Below are 15,988 nucleotides of genomic sequence, written 5' to 3'. Positions count from 1 at the left end.
GCAACAGGCTTTCCCGGCATCCCAGGAGATGCTTCCTGCCGGGTTTTATTGCCTGGGGTGGCACCAGGCACAGGAGGGTGCTGGATGAAGGGAATCACAGCCAGCTCCTCTGGGAGCAGCAGGATGGAGCAGTGTCCCCAACCAAAACGTGCCTGCTGGATTCTTCATCCCGCGGGGCTCTGGGACGGGGCCTCTTGGGGCCGACCCTGGTTGGTGCAGGGTAGGGACTCCAGCCCAGCCCCTCAACCAGTGCTGTGACCTCGGCAGAGCCTCGGGGGCAGTGCTGCCCTGTGCCATCGTCCCTACAGCGAGAGATGCATTTTAGGCTCCAGAAATTCACTCACAGGGTCTGTGGGCACCACGTTTGCCCTCACCCCAGGGGTCCTCCAGCATCCTCCCCATCTTGGCAGCTGGGGAGACGCTGGAAAACCTCTGTGCTCCTGCAAACGCCATGTCTGGCAGGGAGACCAAAGAAATCAGTGTCATTGATTTTTCCTCCCCTGCCTGCCTCAACCTGCTGCCTTGGAGGAGATTTTTTTTTTCCCTCCCCCCCGATGCCTGGGGGCTCTGCAGGAGGTGGGCTGGGGGTAGGGTGGCATCCAGCAACTGGTGCCAGGAATTCAGAGTAGCCCCTCTGGGCTGCTCCACAGGGCCCCAGAGGGATGAACCCTGTTTTGGATGTTTGGGGGGGGCTCACTGGAGGATGTAAAGTGTTTGGGGAGCTCATCTTGAGATGCATTCAGTGAGGACCCTCACGAGCATGATGCTGGGGTCTCTCTGGCAGCTCTCTGAGCAGCTCCATGCTATGCTGTGGTCCCTCAGAGAAGCAGATAAAAAAAAAAGCAGGGTCTCATCCCGTCCTCTCCCTGGAAAGGCTGCAGGAGTGTGTCTGCCCAGGCCAGTGACTGCCCCAGCCCCAGGCACCAGAGATGCTGACAAGGGCATAAACCAGAGCAAGCTGTGCTGCCTGAGGAGAGCGAGGGCTTCCCACAGCAGCCAGGACCTTCCCCGCAGCCACCCTCCATGAGTGATTTTCATCCATTAATTTCTCTAATTGCTTTTGGAAATCACAGCAGCGTTTCATCTTCAGCAGCATCCCAGGGATGTGCTGAGCCAGGCTGGGGGGAGTGCTGTGCCTTGAGGGTGACTTATGTGGATCCCCCACAGGCACTGCAAACCCAAACTCCTGCCCAGTGGGTCAAGGGATCCCATTCTCCTCAGGGAAATCGTCTTCCCAGGTGGAAAAAGCATGGGAGCCACTGTGATACTGTGAGGTGGCAATACTCAGGGTTATGCCATCGTCCCTTGTAGACCCCTGGCATCACCCAGGGGATGATCCCCAGGGGGGACACAGGAGCCAGGACCCACCTGTGTGCCCCGGGGGTGTAACTGCTCTCCCTCCCAGGTTGTCCAGGATGGGCTCTGTGGGAGCCGAGCGCTTCAAGGAGCTGAGCCCGGCGGGGACGCCCGAGGGCAACGTGGTGATGAGCTTCAGCTTCGACAGCTACCAGCTGGAGGAGGACGAGCTGCAGAGGGGCAGCCAGGCCAAGGGCGTCCTCACCTTCATGGAGCCAGGTGAGGGCAGGCACGGCCCGACCTGATCACCTGCTGGGTTCCCTGCTGAGTTCCCACCCATTTAGGGGCTTCCTGGGATGGGTTTAATAGCCACAAATGGCCTGAAATGCCACAAAATTGGCCAACACCTTTTTTCATCCCTCTTTGTACCCATGTGAGCCAACCAGCACATCCCGTGGCAGTGGGCTCTGCAGGCTGGTAAGGAGTTGAGGTTTTGTGCCCTGGTTCTCCTGCCTGCAGCCTGCAGCTTCACCTTTCTCCATGCAGCAATCAAGAGTGCTCCTGGGATTTACCCCAGCCCTGCTCCACATCCTGAGGTGTCCCTGTCCACCTCCACACCCGCCTCGACCCCTCCTGCAGCACTGTCTGGCTCTCAGCTTATTCATCTGCAATTAAAACTCAATCAGCCCTTGAAGCCCGGGTGTTTTCCTGCCTCCTGGGTCTCTCACTGAAATGTCTTTATTTAGGTGTCGCTGTTAATGTCGGAACGGCCAAAGCGACACAGATATCAGACGTAGTCCAGGTGTGAGGTGAACAGGAAGCTCTTTATTGCTCTCAAGTGTTTCTTTTATACTCTTTGTACACTATCATGCCACAACACAATTGGTCAAAAGTCTCAAGCATCAAAAACTGTAGACACTGCACACACTCTTATTGGTGACACTGAAGACCCTGTCCATGCTGTGACATGCTATTGGTGACACTGTACACATTTTGATTGGTGACCTTTGGTCTGGGCTGCATTACGTTTGTTCCGTCCGGCATTACAGTAAATATTTCCTAAAAGTTGTTAAAATTCCTCATCACTAATTGCCAGGCTGCTGACAGGTTCTCTGTCAACCCCGACAATTCCCCCTCTTTTTTTATTTTATGCCACAAAGATGGCTTTGACAGTCTGTTGCAGGGCCCTTTGCAACAGGCTGGTCAAGCAAGGCACCGGCATTGGTAACCCCTGATCCAAAGCTAAAAAGAAACACAGCAACAACATCTCACCAAGAAAGAATCCAGAGAGCTCATCCACTAGTCAAAATAAGGATTCACTACAGTCCAAGAGATCCATGTAATACATTCCCCCGAAGTCTCAGCACTCCAATACAAAAGCATTGTTAAGTTTGCACACACGTATATTGGAACACACATATCTCTACACAGTCTCTCTCTCACACACAATCTCTCTTCAGTCATTCATTGGTGGCCACCTCAGTCACTCTTCACTCACGTATAGCTGGAATTTCTATTATACTTTTACATTTTAATTACACAGTTTACATTTTAAGTAGTTATTGGCTTTGTACTTCTCAGTTTGTCATCTTTGGCAGTCACGTCTAACAACTGTACCTGGCTTGAAAAGGAATACATACAAGGAATATAAGGCCTAACAAATTTAAATGAGATCTATTCTGATTTAGCATCTGTTTATGTGCCTGCATAGTCTCTTTCCCCCCTTTTTATATTTTAAAATGTTCATTTGATGTGCAAAATGTTTTCTTGACAACAATTTGTCCTACGAGTGAGTTAGGAATCTCTGCATATCTGTATCTTGCAGTAATTTGATTTTTCTACACAGCACAATAAAAACAATGTCATTTGAGTTAAAAGAATATAAGGAAGTAATGCCCGTACACCTTCAATTTCCAACTGAAATGCACCCAATTTGTTTCACAACCCAAGTTCCACTGTTATAACCATTATTTGTTATTGATGCTATTTCATTTCGGGTACTAACTTCCAGTTAAGTCAAAGTTAAGAAGACAGTATTACATACAGAGCATTCTAAAGGAGATGACCAAGGAACATCAAGAGAAATTACACATCATGCGTTATATACTCTACTCGATCTTATTTTTAGTTCCAGTGTCTTCTGTGAGAAGTCAGTCCAAGTTGTCCCTGATGTCTGAGATGTAATCAACTCTTGGCTCTTGTTCATCTGCTTCTTTTAATTGTTCTTCACCTTTAAGACAAAACTCGCAAATTTGTTATTAATAGTTCCGTCAGTTTTAAGTGCTTATTGTGGGTAATTTTGCAGTTTTTCTTTGAAGCTGAAGGCCTAGAGATGATTCTTTGCAGTGTAATTCTCTCTGTTGGAGATAGGTTCTATGGCTTGGTTTTTTGAATTTTTCCTGGAGCATTCTTCAATCCTGCTTCTCAAATAACATTGGTTAGAACAATCACATTTAATTTTAACTCATCTTTTTATGTCTCTAACTTCTGTATTTCCTTTTACTTTGTTTTTATCATTTTGAGCATCATTTTATCATGTTGTACTGCAGAACAATTCTCTCCTATTGTAAAGTAAAACACACTGAATTTCAGGAAGGTCACTGTAACTTCAATAAAAGCAAATAGCAGCTTTCATTATGAAGAAACAATTGGCTGTTCAAAATTCCAGCATATGGAAATCTTTCAGAGGATGGGATTACTGATTTTTATAAGGGTCTTAGTTGCATAATTGGATTAAATATAGTTTTATATCTTTTCTGTTATCAAGCCACGCATGGCTTGGGATTTGAACAGGATTCACAAATTCATAGGGCAGATTCCTGCCTCTCTGAATGTAAAAAATGAAACTGGAGAACAGTCATGTCCTTTTTAAAACTTAAGCAGTCTCACCCAGCCTCTGAAACAATATGATCAGCTAGGATTTATAAGCAGCTAATTCTGAATTTTTGCTGATATTTATACATTTTTCTGGGATATGCGTGAAAACTTTAAACATCTTATTTAAACAAAATAGGTGTAACAGTTTAACTTACATCGACGTATTTAAGAAGTTAACACTCTTAAAGTAGCTTTCAACTTTAGCAATTTACATAAAGCCACAGTAAAACTCACTCGGGTTGTTTTAAACTAGGGTTTAGCTCATAAGAGTATACCAGGGGATCCAGAATGCACACCTGGCAAAGCAGCAACAGTTCTGGTTTAAGCTTGTCACCTATAACAGGGACACACCTCTGCTGCTTAGCACAGGGACTAGGACAGATGCAGTTTAAACTTGAAACACTGCCTGTTGTTAGGCAGTTTCCTGTATTATATCTTTAGATTTTATCTCTCTTTCCACAAAGGTGGAAACTTCCAGCTAGAAACAGTTTATTTATTTTTCCCTTTTTGCTCTGGCAAAAACTGCCCCTGTCAAATAAGATATTTTTGAGCTAGGTATTCCACCAAAAAAATCTACCTTAAAGCTATCTGTAAAATACAGAAGCAACAAAAGAATATTTACAGAGCTGTTTGAGCAGGGGGGAAGAGGGAAGGTAGAGCAGCTGTGCTTAGCAGCTCTGCCGGAGAATCACTCCCCCCACACACACTGGAATTTTCTTATCACAGACAGTTGTCAGCAGTTACTTTAAAAACTCTATTTCTCCATTACATTTATGTATGCATTCTAAAACAAGTTTGGTTATTTTAATGAACAACTTCAGAAAACAGTTAGTGAGACTATGTTATGAAATTGTAAGACAATTTCTTTCTCCAATCAGAAGGTTACAAAGTTGCAATTTTTACAAACCGGGATATTTTCATTCCCCTCCCAGCTCTGAGGGAGTGAATAAAGTTTTTGCTTAGTTACCAAGCAACAGACCGTCTCTATCATGCAAAATACACTCTGTTTCTTTCCCTGGCAAGGTTGAATCTTTTCAAGAGAAGGCTTTTTACTTTAGTTTTTCCTTTTTCTCCTGGCAAAGAACTTTGTTTCTTCACATACACACACACAGTAACAATAATATTGTGAGCTCACAAAAACACATTCCACAGACACTACAGTTAACATGAGAATTAACAGAAATATCAGAAGGCAGTTTTTTGCCTCCCCTTTTCTTTCCACCCCCCAGTAGGGATCGTCCTCTTCAGGCTTCCATGACACCAAACTTGATTTGTTGCATATTTTTCTGTGTTTCATCTTACACACATTGTGAGACTGAAACAGCCAATTAGTACATGAACAAAAAATAGGTAACTCAGGCTGCGAAGAAGCAAGAAGAGGAGGTAGATGCTGACTTTTAAGTTCGAAGGCTTATACAGGGATGGGCTTTGCTGTCTTGTTTTCTGCCCAGCCCCCACTGTTCTAATTTATCTCTGTCCCTCTCCATTCGCTTATAAATCTTGACTTGGATTTCTTTTCTTAGTTGTTTTCTCGGTGGAGTAATCTGGTGGAAAAACTGTTTTTTTCTGCAGCTGTGGCAATGGAGAGGGGGGGTCCTTACTTCTTTTCTGCCTCCGGGAGTGAATTATTAATTTTTTCTGCATTTTTTGCTTGGAGGTGTAGTTCAAGGACAATTTGTTACATCGGCAACCTGCTTATCTTTCTGGGCAACTGCGTTTCAGAGTTTTAGGTCTTATATGAATTATTGCATAGATCGTTACCTCCCGTACGCTTCTAAATCTTTCAAAGTCTCACGGAGCAAGTGTCAGGCAAACACACGAAATGCAACTTAACGTAGTAGCTTCAAAGCTTTATTTTCAGTACTGTAACAGCACACGTTGTAAATTAAATTCAGCAACCTGGACATTCTTTCGGTTAAGGAGGGATTTCCACGTAGATAGAGCTACACTTTCCTCCTTCGTTATGTGCTGTCCCATTGTTAAAATATAGTCCCCGGTGGCACCCCTGTTAGCTTACCTAATGAGGGTTCTAAAAGTTCAGGTCCGGACCTTTTGGCGGGATCCAGCCCCGCTCTCAAGCTTCACCGGGCTCCGTTCCCCCTGTGCCTCGCCCCACAGGTCCAATCTCTCTCTAGGAGAGTAAATCCTCTGTTCTTTCCCCCTCTAGGAGGGAAGTCACGGCAGCTCCTCTCTCTCGGAGAGGAATCCCTCCAAACTCTTTCTCAGAGTTGGAGATAAATCTTTCTTCAACACTGCAAACACGTCGGGGTCACCAAATGTCGCTGTTAATGTCGGAACGACCAAAGCGACACAGATATCAGACACAGTCCAGGTGTGAGGTGAACAGGAAGCTGTTTATTGCTCTCAAGTGTTTCTTTTATACTCTTTGTACACTATCGTGCCACAACACAATTGGTCAAAAGTCTCAAGCATCAAAAACTGTAGACACTGCACACACTCTTATTGGTGACACTGAAGACACTGTCCGTGCTGTGACATGCTATTGGTGACACTGTACACATTTTGATTGGTGACCTTTGGTCTGGGCTGCATTACCTTTGTTCCGTCCGGCATTACAGTAAATATTTCCTAAAAGTTGTTAAAATTCCTCATCACAGGTTCTCTGTCAACCCTGACATATAGGGAAGGAATTTCTCAGGGCTGGGACTGTTTATTTGTGAGATCTGCAAGGTGCTGGATTATGGAGGCACCTTTCATCACCCCAAAACAGGGATCTGACACAGGTCCCAGGGGTGCAGCAGTGCCACTGTCATGTCTTTTCTCTTTCTTTCTCCTTTTGGGGCAGCTTCTGAGGATCCCGAGCCCCAGGATCGATACCATGGGATTTATTTTGCCATGCTGCTGGCTGGGGTGGGATTCCTCCTGCCCTACAACAGCTTTATCACCGATGTGGATTACCTGCACCATAAATATCCAGGTAGGTCTCCAGCAGCTGTAGGACTTCCCTGCCACCCCAAACTGGGAGAGAGCTCAGCTGCACTTCCAGGGGAGCTGGATCCCTGCCCTCCCCCATCACCTGCCTCTCTGCAGGGACCTCCATTGTCTTCGACATGAGCCTCACCTACATCCTGGTGGCCCTGGTGGCCGTGATCCTCAACAATGCGCTGGTGGAGCTGCTGAGCCTGCACACCCGGATCTCCGTGGGTGAGTGGGGGACCCTGCACCCCCGGCAGTGCTGTCCCCGTGCTGCCCCCCTGCCACAGCCTCTGTGTCCCACCCACAGGCTATCTCTTTGCCCTGGGACCCCTGCTGTTTGTCAGCATCTGCGATGTCTGGCTGGAGCTCTTCAGCCGCAGGCAGGCCTACGCCATCAACCTGGTGGCTGTCGGGGTGGTGGCCTTTGGCTGCACAGGTATGTGGGACATGCACAGGTAGGGGTGGGAAACAGCCTCATTCCGGAGCCATGGTCTCCTGGGATTACCTCTCGCCCTGATCCTTATAAGCTTGTATCCCTGCTCCACCCCCTCCACCTCTGTCCAGGCACCACAGGGTTGGCCGGGGGCACCAACACCAAACTGTGCATTGGCCACCAACACCCCCGATTTGGGCCACCATAGTGGCTTCCCAAGCCCCCACACCTGGTCGCTAATCGTGGTGGGAACAGACATGGTGAGGCATCCAGAGATTACCTCTCGCCCTGATCCTTATAAGCTTGTATCCCTGCTCCACCCCCTCCACCTCTGTCCAGGCACCACAGGGTTGGCCGGGGGCACCAGCACCAAACTGTGCATTGGCCACCAACACCCCCGATTTGGGCCACCATAGTGGCTTCCCAAGCCCCCACACCTGGTCGCTAATCGTGGTGGGAACAGACATGGTGAGGCATCCAGAGGGGGGAAAAAAGCCTTCAGCTTTTGGGGCAGGTAGAATTTGGGAATGCTGCAGCTCCCAGTTGGCTCGGCATCTGGGCTCCCACTGAGGTTACTTCCCCCTTCCCAATGTTTTGGCTGCAGCAAAAATCCCTCCTTCTCCCCTCTTTGTATCTCTCCTGAAGTGCAGCAATCCAGCTTCTACGGCTACACGGGGCTGCTGCCCAAGCGCTACACGCAGGGAGTGATGACAGGCGAGAGTAAGTACCCATGACCCCTGCCAGTGTCCATGTCCCACCACATGGGCTTGCTCAGGGGGACCCTCCTGTACGTTCTCCTGGGTCCCCACTGTCCCCAGCTGGGTTTCCAGCAGAGCAGGGACACCCCAGAGTGTTTAATGGTTTCTAAATCCCTGCCTCACCAAGCTGGGAGTGGGGATGTCTGCCAGGAGCCACCTTCATCACCCCAAAATCTTTGCTGGTAGCTCTTCCATACGGGGAGGTATCACATCCAGGCACTGGGGGGACGATGGGGATCCCTGATGTGTGGGGCTCAGCAGGACCCGGCACTGACAGGTCTCCCACACTCCCAGGCACCGCCGGGGTCATCATCTCGCTCAGCCGCATCTTCACCAAGCTGCTGCTGTCGGACGAGAAGGAGAACACCGTCATCTTCTTCTTCATCTCCATCGGCATGGAGCTGACCTGCTTCATCCTCCACCTCCTGGTGAAGCGCACCCGCTTCGTCCGCTACTACACGGACGGGTCCCGCAAGGGCCTCCCCGAGACGCGGGGGGCCGGTGACCCCGGGACGGGCTACCGGGTCCACCACGACGTCACCTCCGAGGATGTCCGATTTGTAAGCCGAGGGTGGGTCTCCCTGCTGGCCCCTGGGGTTCCGCTCACCACTGGAGCTCAGCACTGCTGTCCCCTGTCCCCCCAACCAGGAGAACCGGCAGCGGGGGCAGCCGAGCTCCCCCCGGGACAGCCCGGGCCCCGAAGCTGAGCTGGCTGGCAGCGGCACCTACATGCGCTTCGACGTCCCTCGGCCCAAAATCAAGAGGAGCTGGCCCAGCTTCCGAGGTGGGTGGTGGGCTTCGGGGGGTGAGCCATGCCCACGGGGTGGGTCTGCAGCATTTTGTGGGGTGGAGTTGGTGATTGGTGATGCAGAGTTATGGGGAAGGATCACCCCCAAAGCTGGAGAGGGACTTTTGACAAAGGCATGGAGGAATGGCTTCAAACTGTCAAGAGTGCAGGGTAAGGTTGGATGTTGGGAAGAAATTCTTCCCTGTGAGGGTGGGGAGGCCCTGGCACAGGTTGCCCAGAGAAGCTGTGGCTATTCCATGCCTGGAAGGGTTCAAGGCCAGGTTGGATGGGGCTTGGAGCAACCTGGTCTAGTGGAAGGTGTCCCTGTCCGTGGCAGGGGGTGGAACAGGATGGTCTTTAAGGTCCCTTCCAACCCAAACCATTCTGAGCTGTGCTGCCTGTCCCTGCCAGACATGCTGCTCTACCGCTACGTCGTGTCCCGGCTCATCTGGGCCTACATGCTCTCCATCGCCATGACCTACTTCATCACGCTGTGCCTCTTTCCCGGGCTGGAGTCGGAGATCCACAACTGCACTCTGGGGGAATGGCTCCCCATCCTCATCATGGCCATCTTCAACCTCTCTGATTTCGTCGGCAAGGTAGGAGAGAGGCCAGCACCAGCACAGGGAGGCTCTGTCCTCCTCCTGTGTCCTCTTTCTAAGCCACTTGGCTCCACCAAGGGTTATCTCCACCCCATGGGTATCTGACCATGAGGCTGCTCTTCAGCATGGCCGAGGCTGGGCTCCTGCAGCAGTTGGTCTTTCCACCATCTCGTCTCCTTGCTGCCTCATTTTGGGCACCTTCTTGCCCTCCCCAGCCCTCTTACCCCCCCACACAGTCTCTCCCCCTCACTGCAGATCCTGGCTGCCCTGCCCTACGACTGGAGAGGGACCCACCTCCTTGTCTACTCCTGCCTCCGCGTGGTCTTCATCCCCCTCTTCATCATGTGTGTCTACCCCAATGGGCAGCCCACCTTCGGTCACCCTGCCTGGCCCTGCATCTTCTCCCTCCTCATGGGCATCACCAACGGCTACTTCGGCAGTGTCCCCATGATCCTGGCTGCAGGAAAAGTGAGCCCGGAGCAGCGGGAGCTGGCAGGTAGGACCTAGTCCTCACTGGAATCCCAGGTGGGGTGGCCAGAGCACCCTGACACCCTGTGTCCCTTCCCACAGGGAACACCATGACCGTGTCCTACATGACAGGCTTGACGCTGGGCTCGGCCGTGGCGTACTTTGCCTACAGCCTCACCAGTACCTCCCACAGCACCTGTTTCTACACCGAAACCTCCAACGGCTCCTTCACCTTGGGGTACTGAGCCCTGGGGCGGGGGGACAAGATGGGACCTCTTTCCCACCGTTGTCCCCACCGCCCCACTTGGCCCATGTCCCTCCTCTGGGACAGGGTGGACAGGGACTGGCATCCTGTGGGCACAGGGCCGTGGCATTCCAGAAAGGCCCGTGCTGCCCAGACAGGCACTGCACAGGGTCACTTCTTGGGGTGACATTCCTCCCACCCCAGAGGACAGTCCTGTTGTTTTTGGGGGGATCCCCATCAGAGATGTGCAGCTCCCCAGTGGACCCTGGGGACCTTCTGTTTGAGCCAAGCCATTGCCAGGAGGAAGAAAATACTGCCAAATTCCAAAGGGAATAGGACCAGTGCTGGGGAGGAAGACGATGGAGGGCTGGTGAGGAAGAAAAGGAGCAAGAGAGGAAGGAAACATTCCTTCAGTCCCCAGTGGCTCCAGGAAGGTTGGTCTCAACTTTTCACTGATGGTGCTGCAGGTTTTCACCAAGAATGGTTTGAAATCCCAATCCATCTCTAAACATGCCAATTGCTGTGTAAAAGAGCCGATTCAGTTCTGCTGGTTGAGAAAAAAATGATTTTTTTTTTTTTTTTTGTGTCTTGTTTTGCACCCCCCCAAAACTGCAGGAGAGGCAGGGTCTTGCCTCTCCCCCACCCCACACTGTGAATCTGCCCCATTACAATGGGGCTGGGGGGTCCCCAAGGCTACAGCACTGCCAGTGCCACCCACGGGCCACTGCTGAGCTTTGAGATTTATTGCAAGGGACATAACTGATGCTGACTAAATGATTAAATGTCTTTGCAATGATGGCTGGTCCTTACTTGTGTGCCACTGGCACTTAGCTGCTGGTGACGGGCTGGGCTGGCAAACACACACAAAGATGATGCTGCTGTCTGTTCCGTGGGGTCTTGGGGTGTCTCTTGTGTTGCTCCCCAGCTCCAGGGTCCCCTTTGTCATCTGAGGTGGTTGGACTTGTCATTGGGTCCCACTGGACCCCTGCCAGCCTGCAAACTGCTGCGGGCAGCATGTGGGAGAGGGAATGGGCCAAGAGGAGCAGAAAGGATCTGAAGAAGGTGCCAACACCACTTTTTGGGACTGGCTGCACCTCGCTGTGCCAGGAGCTGGCGGGTGCCCCCTCCCAGGGAAGCAAGCCCAAGGAGGCGGCGAGTGCCGGGCTTGGCACCCCGACTCAGCCCCCCCAGCACCGGAGGGTCTCACCATGCCAAGCTCCCCGCTGGCTGAGGTGCAGCTCACACCAAAAAGAGCAAATCCAGCATTTCATCCTCAACACATGGTGCCATGAGTGTGGTGGCCCGGGAAGGACTCGCACCTCCTGCCCACAGGCCCCCATCCAGCAGAGACCTCTGCTCAGGGGTCCCATCCTGTCACTACATCACATGGACGGGTTCTCCCCAGAAAAGCCACACTGGCACTTGGGTTGGGTCTTTTCCCAATTCAGGGGCTGAGCCAAAAAGTGATCGTTGCCACCAAGGGGAGAAAAACCCCACGGTCAGGACAAGCGAGACAAAGAAAGATGCTTCGCTGGGTTGCTTTTTTTCAATTAATTTTTTTTTTTTTTTATGAAAAAAGATCACACGGAGTTCTCCAACAAACAGAATGCCAAAAAAATTGTTTTAAACAAAACATAAACAAAACAAAACAAAAAAGACAAAAACCTGGCTCTCCTTTCCTCTCGATTGTCTGAAATATCCTTGTGTTCCATAGAAGGCAGTGGGTTTTAAGTGCTTTCTATTTAACATTAGCATAAAATCTCTCTCGCGCGCTCTCTCTCGCTCTTTAAAATATGCTCACACAATTTGCTTCTAGAAGTACAGTACACTTTGAGCGTGGGGGGGTGTGCCTGTTCCCAGATCATTTACAATCACAATCCAACAGGAAATAAAAAATAATATTCTAAACGTCAGACTGTGTTCATTTCTGCCGTTGTGGGTTTTTTTCTTTTTTTTTTTCCTTTTTTATAATTTCATAATTTTTTTCACAGTTTTAAAAAGTTTATATTTATATATATATATTTATATTTATATTTATAATTAAAAAGTTGAATCCATTTAAAGACTTATAATACAGGAGGGCTAAAGAGTCTTTTGGTACATTAAAACTGTACAGGCTAGAACCGTTCACTGTCCGCCGTGCCGAGGCGCCGGTGGCCCGGGGTGGAGATGGTACGAGCTCAGCACCGTGTGGTTTGTTTAAAGGATGAGGGGTAACTCTGCAGGGGTGTCCCTCTCCCCTGAGCCCTGGCCTCCAGTCTCTGGTACACAGCTGGTACCAGGGTGGAGAGTTTCCAATCTGTCCTTGGCTTAAGCATCTCCCCACCGGAGCCTGGGCCGAGCCGGGCCCCGCTCCGCGCCCCAGCGATCTGTAGTGCGAGTCGGTAGTTGCAAAGATCAGTGCGTCTCTTGGAGTTTTGTTTTAAGTGCAAGGATGGTGCATCGTTCTCCTCCGGTTCTCCTCTAGTGTCCCCTCTGGGCAGGTGTAAAACCCTGGAGCAGCGGTGGTGGTGCCACGGGTCCGGCGTGTGCTCAGTGGGAACGAGACGGTGGGTGAGCATCTCCGTGGGGAGTCAGGCCCGCTGGATGGAGCAAGCTGGGCGGTCCCCTCCCTGAGCCCGAGGTGGCAGCGGGGCTCTGGCTGTGGGAACGCTGCAGGCAGGCACAGCCGGGTTCATACATCATCCCCATTCCCTTCAAATGATGGACAAAGGCTTCCCAGCAGCTCCACATCTCTGATCAGGCAAGGCATGGAGGCTAAAGGGGGGTGAGGGATGCCGGAATCCAATGGTCTGTGGTCTCCTCTCCTCCAAGCACCGAGCAGCAGCAGTTTTTCCCCAGTCATTTCCTGCCCCTTCACTGCACACTCCAAGTTCTTTGTTTGCCAAGTGTCACCCCCCTCACCACAAGCTTGCTCCCCCCAGCACCTTTCCAGGGCAGGAGGAACAGAGAGCGATGAAAAGAGAGTTCAGACTGTTTGTTCGAGGCAGTGGGAAGGCAGCATCCCAGACTGGGTGTTGGCTCCTCTTCCACCTGGCTCCTCCTATCCCGGTGATCTCTTCTGCTGGGACCAGCCCCGCCCCACCATGCTCCATGCTGCCAGAGGGGCCTCCAGGGAAAGGGAACCGCAAAAAGGCGCTGAGAGGATCGAGACGAGGCGCTGAGAGAGACTCATCTCCTTTCTCTTTCACCCTGTCCTTCCTAAAGGGTCATGCGAAACTAAGCAGGAAAGGGAATATAAGGACGGAGAGGAGCGCACGTGGAAGGTGAGCGGGTGTCCTTCCGTACACGGGCGGCTTCCGAGTTACTGACGGGGGCAAATGACACAAAAGGGATCCCTCCTGCCGGGGGGTCCCGCTGGTGAAATGATCACGAGACCCATGTGCTTTCCTGGACCAAAAGGAGGAAGGGAGAAGTTGGTCAAGTGTCACCTTACTTAAAGCCACTTCCAGAAGAGCCTTGGGCGTTCAAGCACCACCACCACACCCAAGGGCATCTTCCCCGAGTCCTGTAACTGCTTCCCCAACCCCTTTCTTCAGCCCTCTCCTTCCTCCTCGCGTCTCTCGCGCTCTCCTGTCTGTAGTGTGACACAGAAATGAGCATTGAAAGAAACAATCATGTCGTCTGAACAGGCACGTCCTCAGGTTTGTCCCGTCCCTCCCAGGGGGTGGCACGTGTCCCCTGGGCGGTCAGCAGATGACAGGGACCCCGTCGGTGTTGAAGATCATGCCCGTGGTGGGCTCGTAGGTCCCTGCAAGGTAGTAGAGGTCCTCACTGTCCTGGTATTTCTTTGTCTTTAGCATCTGCTCATACTGATCCAGACCAACAACAAGACACTTGTGTGAGATGGTCTGGACATCGTTCTCATCCACATGAGAGGACTGGTAGAGGGCTCGCTGCACAGCAGGAACAGAAGGAAGCAGGTGGGAAGAAAAGGAGAAATTAGATCTCACAGCAGTAACAGCATCGTCTTCAACATGTAGGAAAAACACCCATCACAACAGGACAGGGCTCTGCTCACACTCAAGAACTTCCCACTCATCCCAACAGCCAGCCCAGGGGAGGGACAATGAGAATCTGCACCAGCCTATGGGCAGCCTGGACACAATCCATCCAGCCTGCTGAGCCTGAGCCCTGGCTTTCACTCAGCTCCCACCAAGGGGAATGCTGTGGCTGCCAAGCACAAGTACAGGGAACGTGAAGGCTCAGAGTTTGTCATCCTCACTTCAAGGATACAAATGCAAAGATGGGTGCTGGATACCAGTCCACTGTTCCTACCCATACCCAGCACCTGCAGCTACTCCCATCCTCCCAGAAAACATCATCCCAAGTCCTGGACACTGCAGACTCAGCTGAGGCAAAGAGCAAGAGCCAGAGAAGTTTGGGGGGCATTTCCCCACCACCATTTGTTACAGGGTGCCCAGCATTCCCTCCCAGCCTTTCCCCAGCCAGACCAACCTCCATAAAGTCCTTCCTCTGGTTGGATGCCTGCAAAGCTGTGGACAGACTCCTGCCTGATTTCTGATCCCAGCGCTGCGCCCAAGAAGGAAAGAGGAAACAGAAATGAAAAGCAGGTGAATTAGTTGTTTTTCTATGCCAGCACCTCCTGCCCATCTCATGTGCCTTTGGAACTTCAACTCCCACCCACAGTCACTGGGAATAAAACCTAAGAGCCTGTTATAAACAAAGCACATGTGTGCAAAATTCAGTGTTTCTGAGCACCAGGCCAGTCACTATTACACTGTAAAGACTTGATCTGGCTCTTGACATTCTTTTTGGACCAACACAGAAGTCTTTATTTCCTATTAGGATAAAACCCACCGCTCCCCTGTTCAAGGGGCAAACACCAAGCTCGTCCAACCCCCCACAACATGAAAGGATGGGACCACCCCCATCAGGGTACCAGTAAGAAACTGGGCCTGGGGTGTTTTCCTCATCCTTGGAAAGAAACAAAAGGGAGCAAGGAGCTTTGCAGCCCTCTCAGCAAAGGAGACCGGCCTACCTTGCCCTCGTTGAGTTTCTTCCCAGGGTTGGTTTCTTCTGGGTGATAGAACCATTTGACCCGGACCACCATGTTGTTCCCCCAGGACTCCCACATGCTCTGGATCCGGCCAATGTAGGGCAGGTTGGGGCGGCCGGCGGAGAGGAAAACCGCACAGTCTCCGATGCGGATTATCTCCTTGCCCCGGACGATGGCCTTGTAGAACAGCTTCCTGGCCTTCCCTTTCATTCCACGTCTCTGCCAAGAGAGGATTGTGCAGGTGAGCAGCCAGGGACCACCCAGGTTTTCTCCAACCACAACTGCTTGCCCTGTCCCACGTGCACCCATCTGGTGTTGGCAGGGCCACAGTATTCCCACAAGAATTGGGCCAGAGGGACACGCCATGCAGGACAGCTCCCCCAGACACAGCTAAGGCCAACCCCAACCTCCCGCAAACTGGAGACCTTGGTTGAGGACACACCACGACAGCAGTTTCACCACCTAGGAGAAGGGGAAGGGGTAAGAGGCACCAGAAGGCAAACATCAGCACTGAGCTCTACGGAGCAGCGGGAGAGACTCCGTTTACCTGCGTGGGTTTCCCGAAC

General features: G+C 51.3%; 2 protein-coding genes across 2 annotated transcripts in view; one reads left to right on the top strand and one right to left on the bottom strand.

Annotated features, from left to right (window-relative positions):
- The first annotated feature begins 1,413 nt into the window (after nt 1-1,413).
- On the top strand, nt 1,414-11,978 carry SLC29A4 (solute carrier family 29 member 4). The gene is made up of 10 exons (XM_018067280.3): nt 1,414-1,575; nt 6,980-7,111; nt 7,225-7,338; nt 7,418-7,546; nt 8,189-8,263; nt 8,596-8,861; nt 8,950-9,085; nt 9,500-9,687; nt 9,946-10,186; nt 10,261-11,978. The coding sequence occupies exons 1-10, from the start codon at nt 1,416-1,418 to the stop codon at nt 10,401-10,403; spliced, it is 1,584 nt and encodes a 527-aa protein (XP_017922769.2). The 5' UTR covers nt 1,414-1,415; the 3' UTR covers nt 10,404-11,978.
- Nucleotides 11,939-15,988, bottom strand: part of TNRC18 (trinucleotide repeat containing 18) — a 40,538-nt gene continuing 36,488 nt past the window's right edge. Inside the window, exons 27-30 of the mRNA XM_029957829.1 lie at nt 15,970-15,988; nt 15,405-15,641; nt 14,861-14,935; nt 11,939-14,298 (exon numbers count right to left, since the gene is read on the bottom strand). Of these exons, the coding sequence (XP_029813689.1) occupies nt 14,092-14,298; nt 14,861-14,935; nt 15,405-15,641; nt 15,970-15,988 (538 nt within the window). The 3' untranslated portion in view covers nt 11,939-14,091. The remainder of the gene's footprint in view (nt 14,299-14,860; nt 14,936-15,404; nt 15,642-15,969) is intronic.

The sequence above is a fragment of the Manacus vitellinus genome, unplaced genomic scaffold (assembly GCF_001715985.3).
Source record: "Manacus vitellinus isolate BGI_N305 unplaced genomic scaffold, ASM171598v3 scaffold_12_pilon, whole genome shotgun sequence".
NCBI classification, from domain to species: Eukaryota; Metazoa; Chordata; class Aves; order Passeriformes; family Pipridae; genus Manacus; species Manacus vitellinus.
The sequence above is the reverse complement of the archived record's forward strand: the minus strand, read 5'-3'. Positions and strand labels throughout refer to the sequence as shown.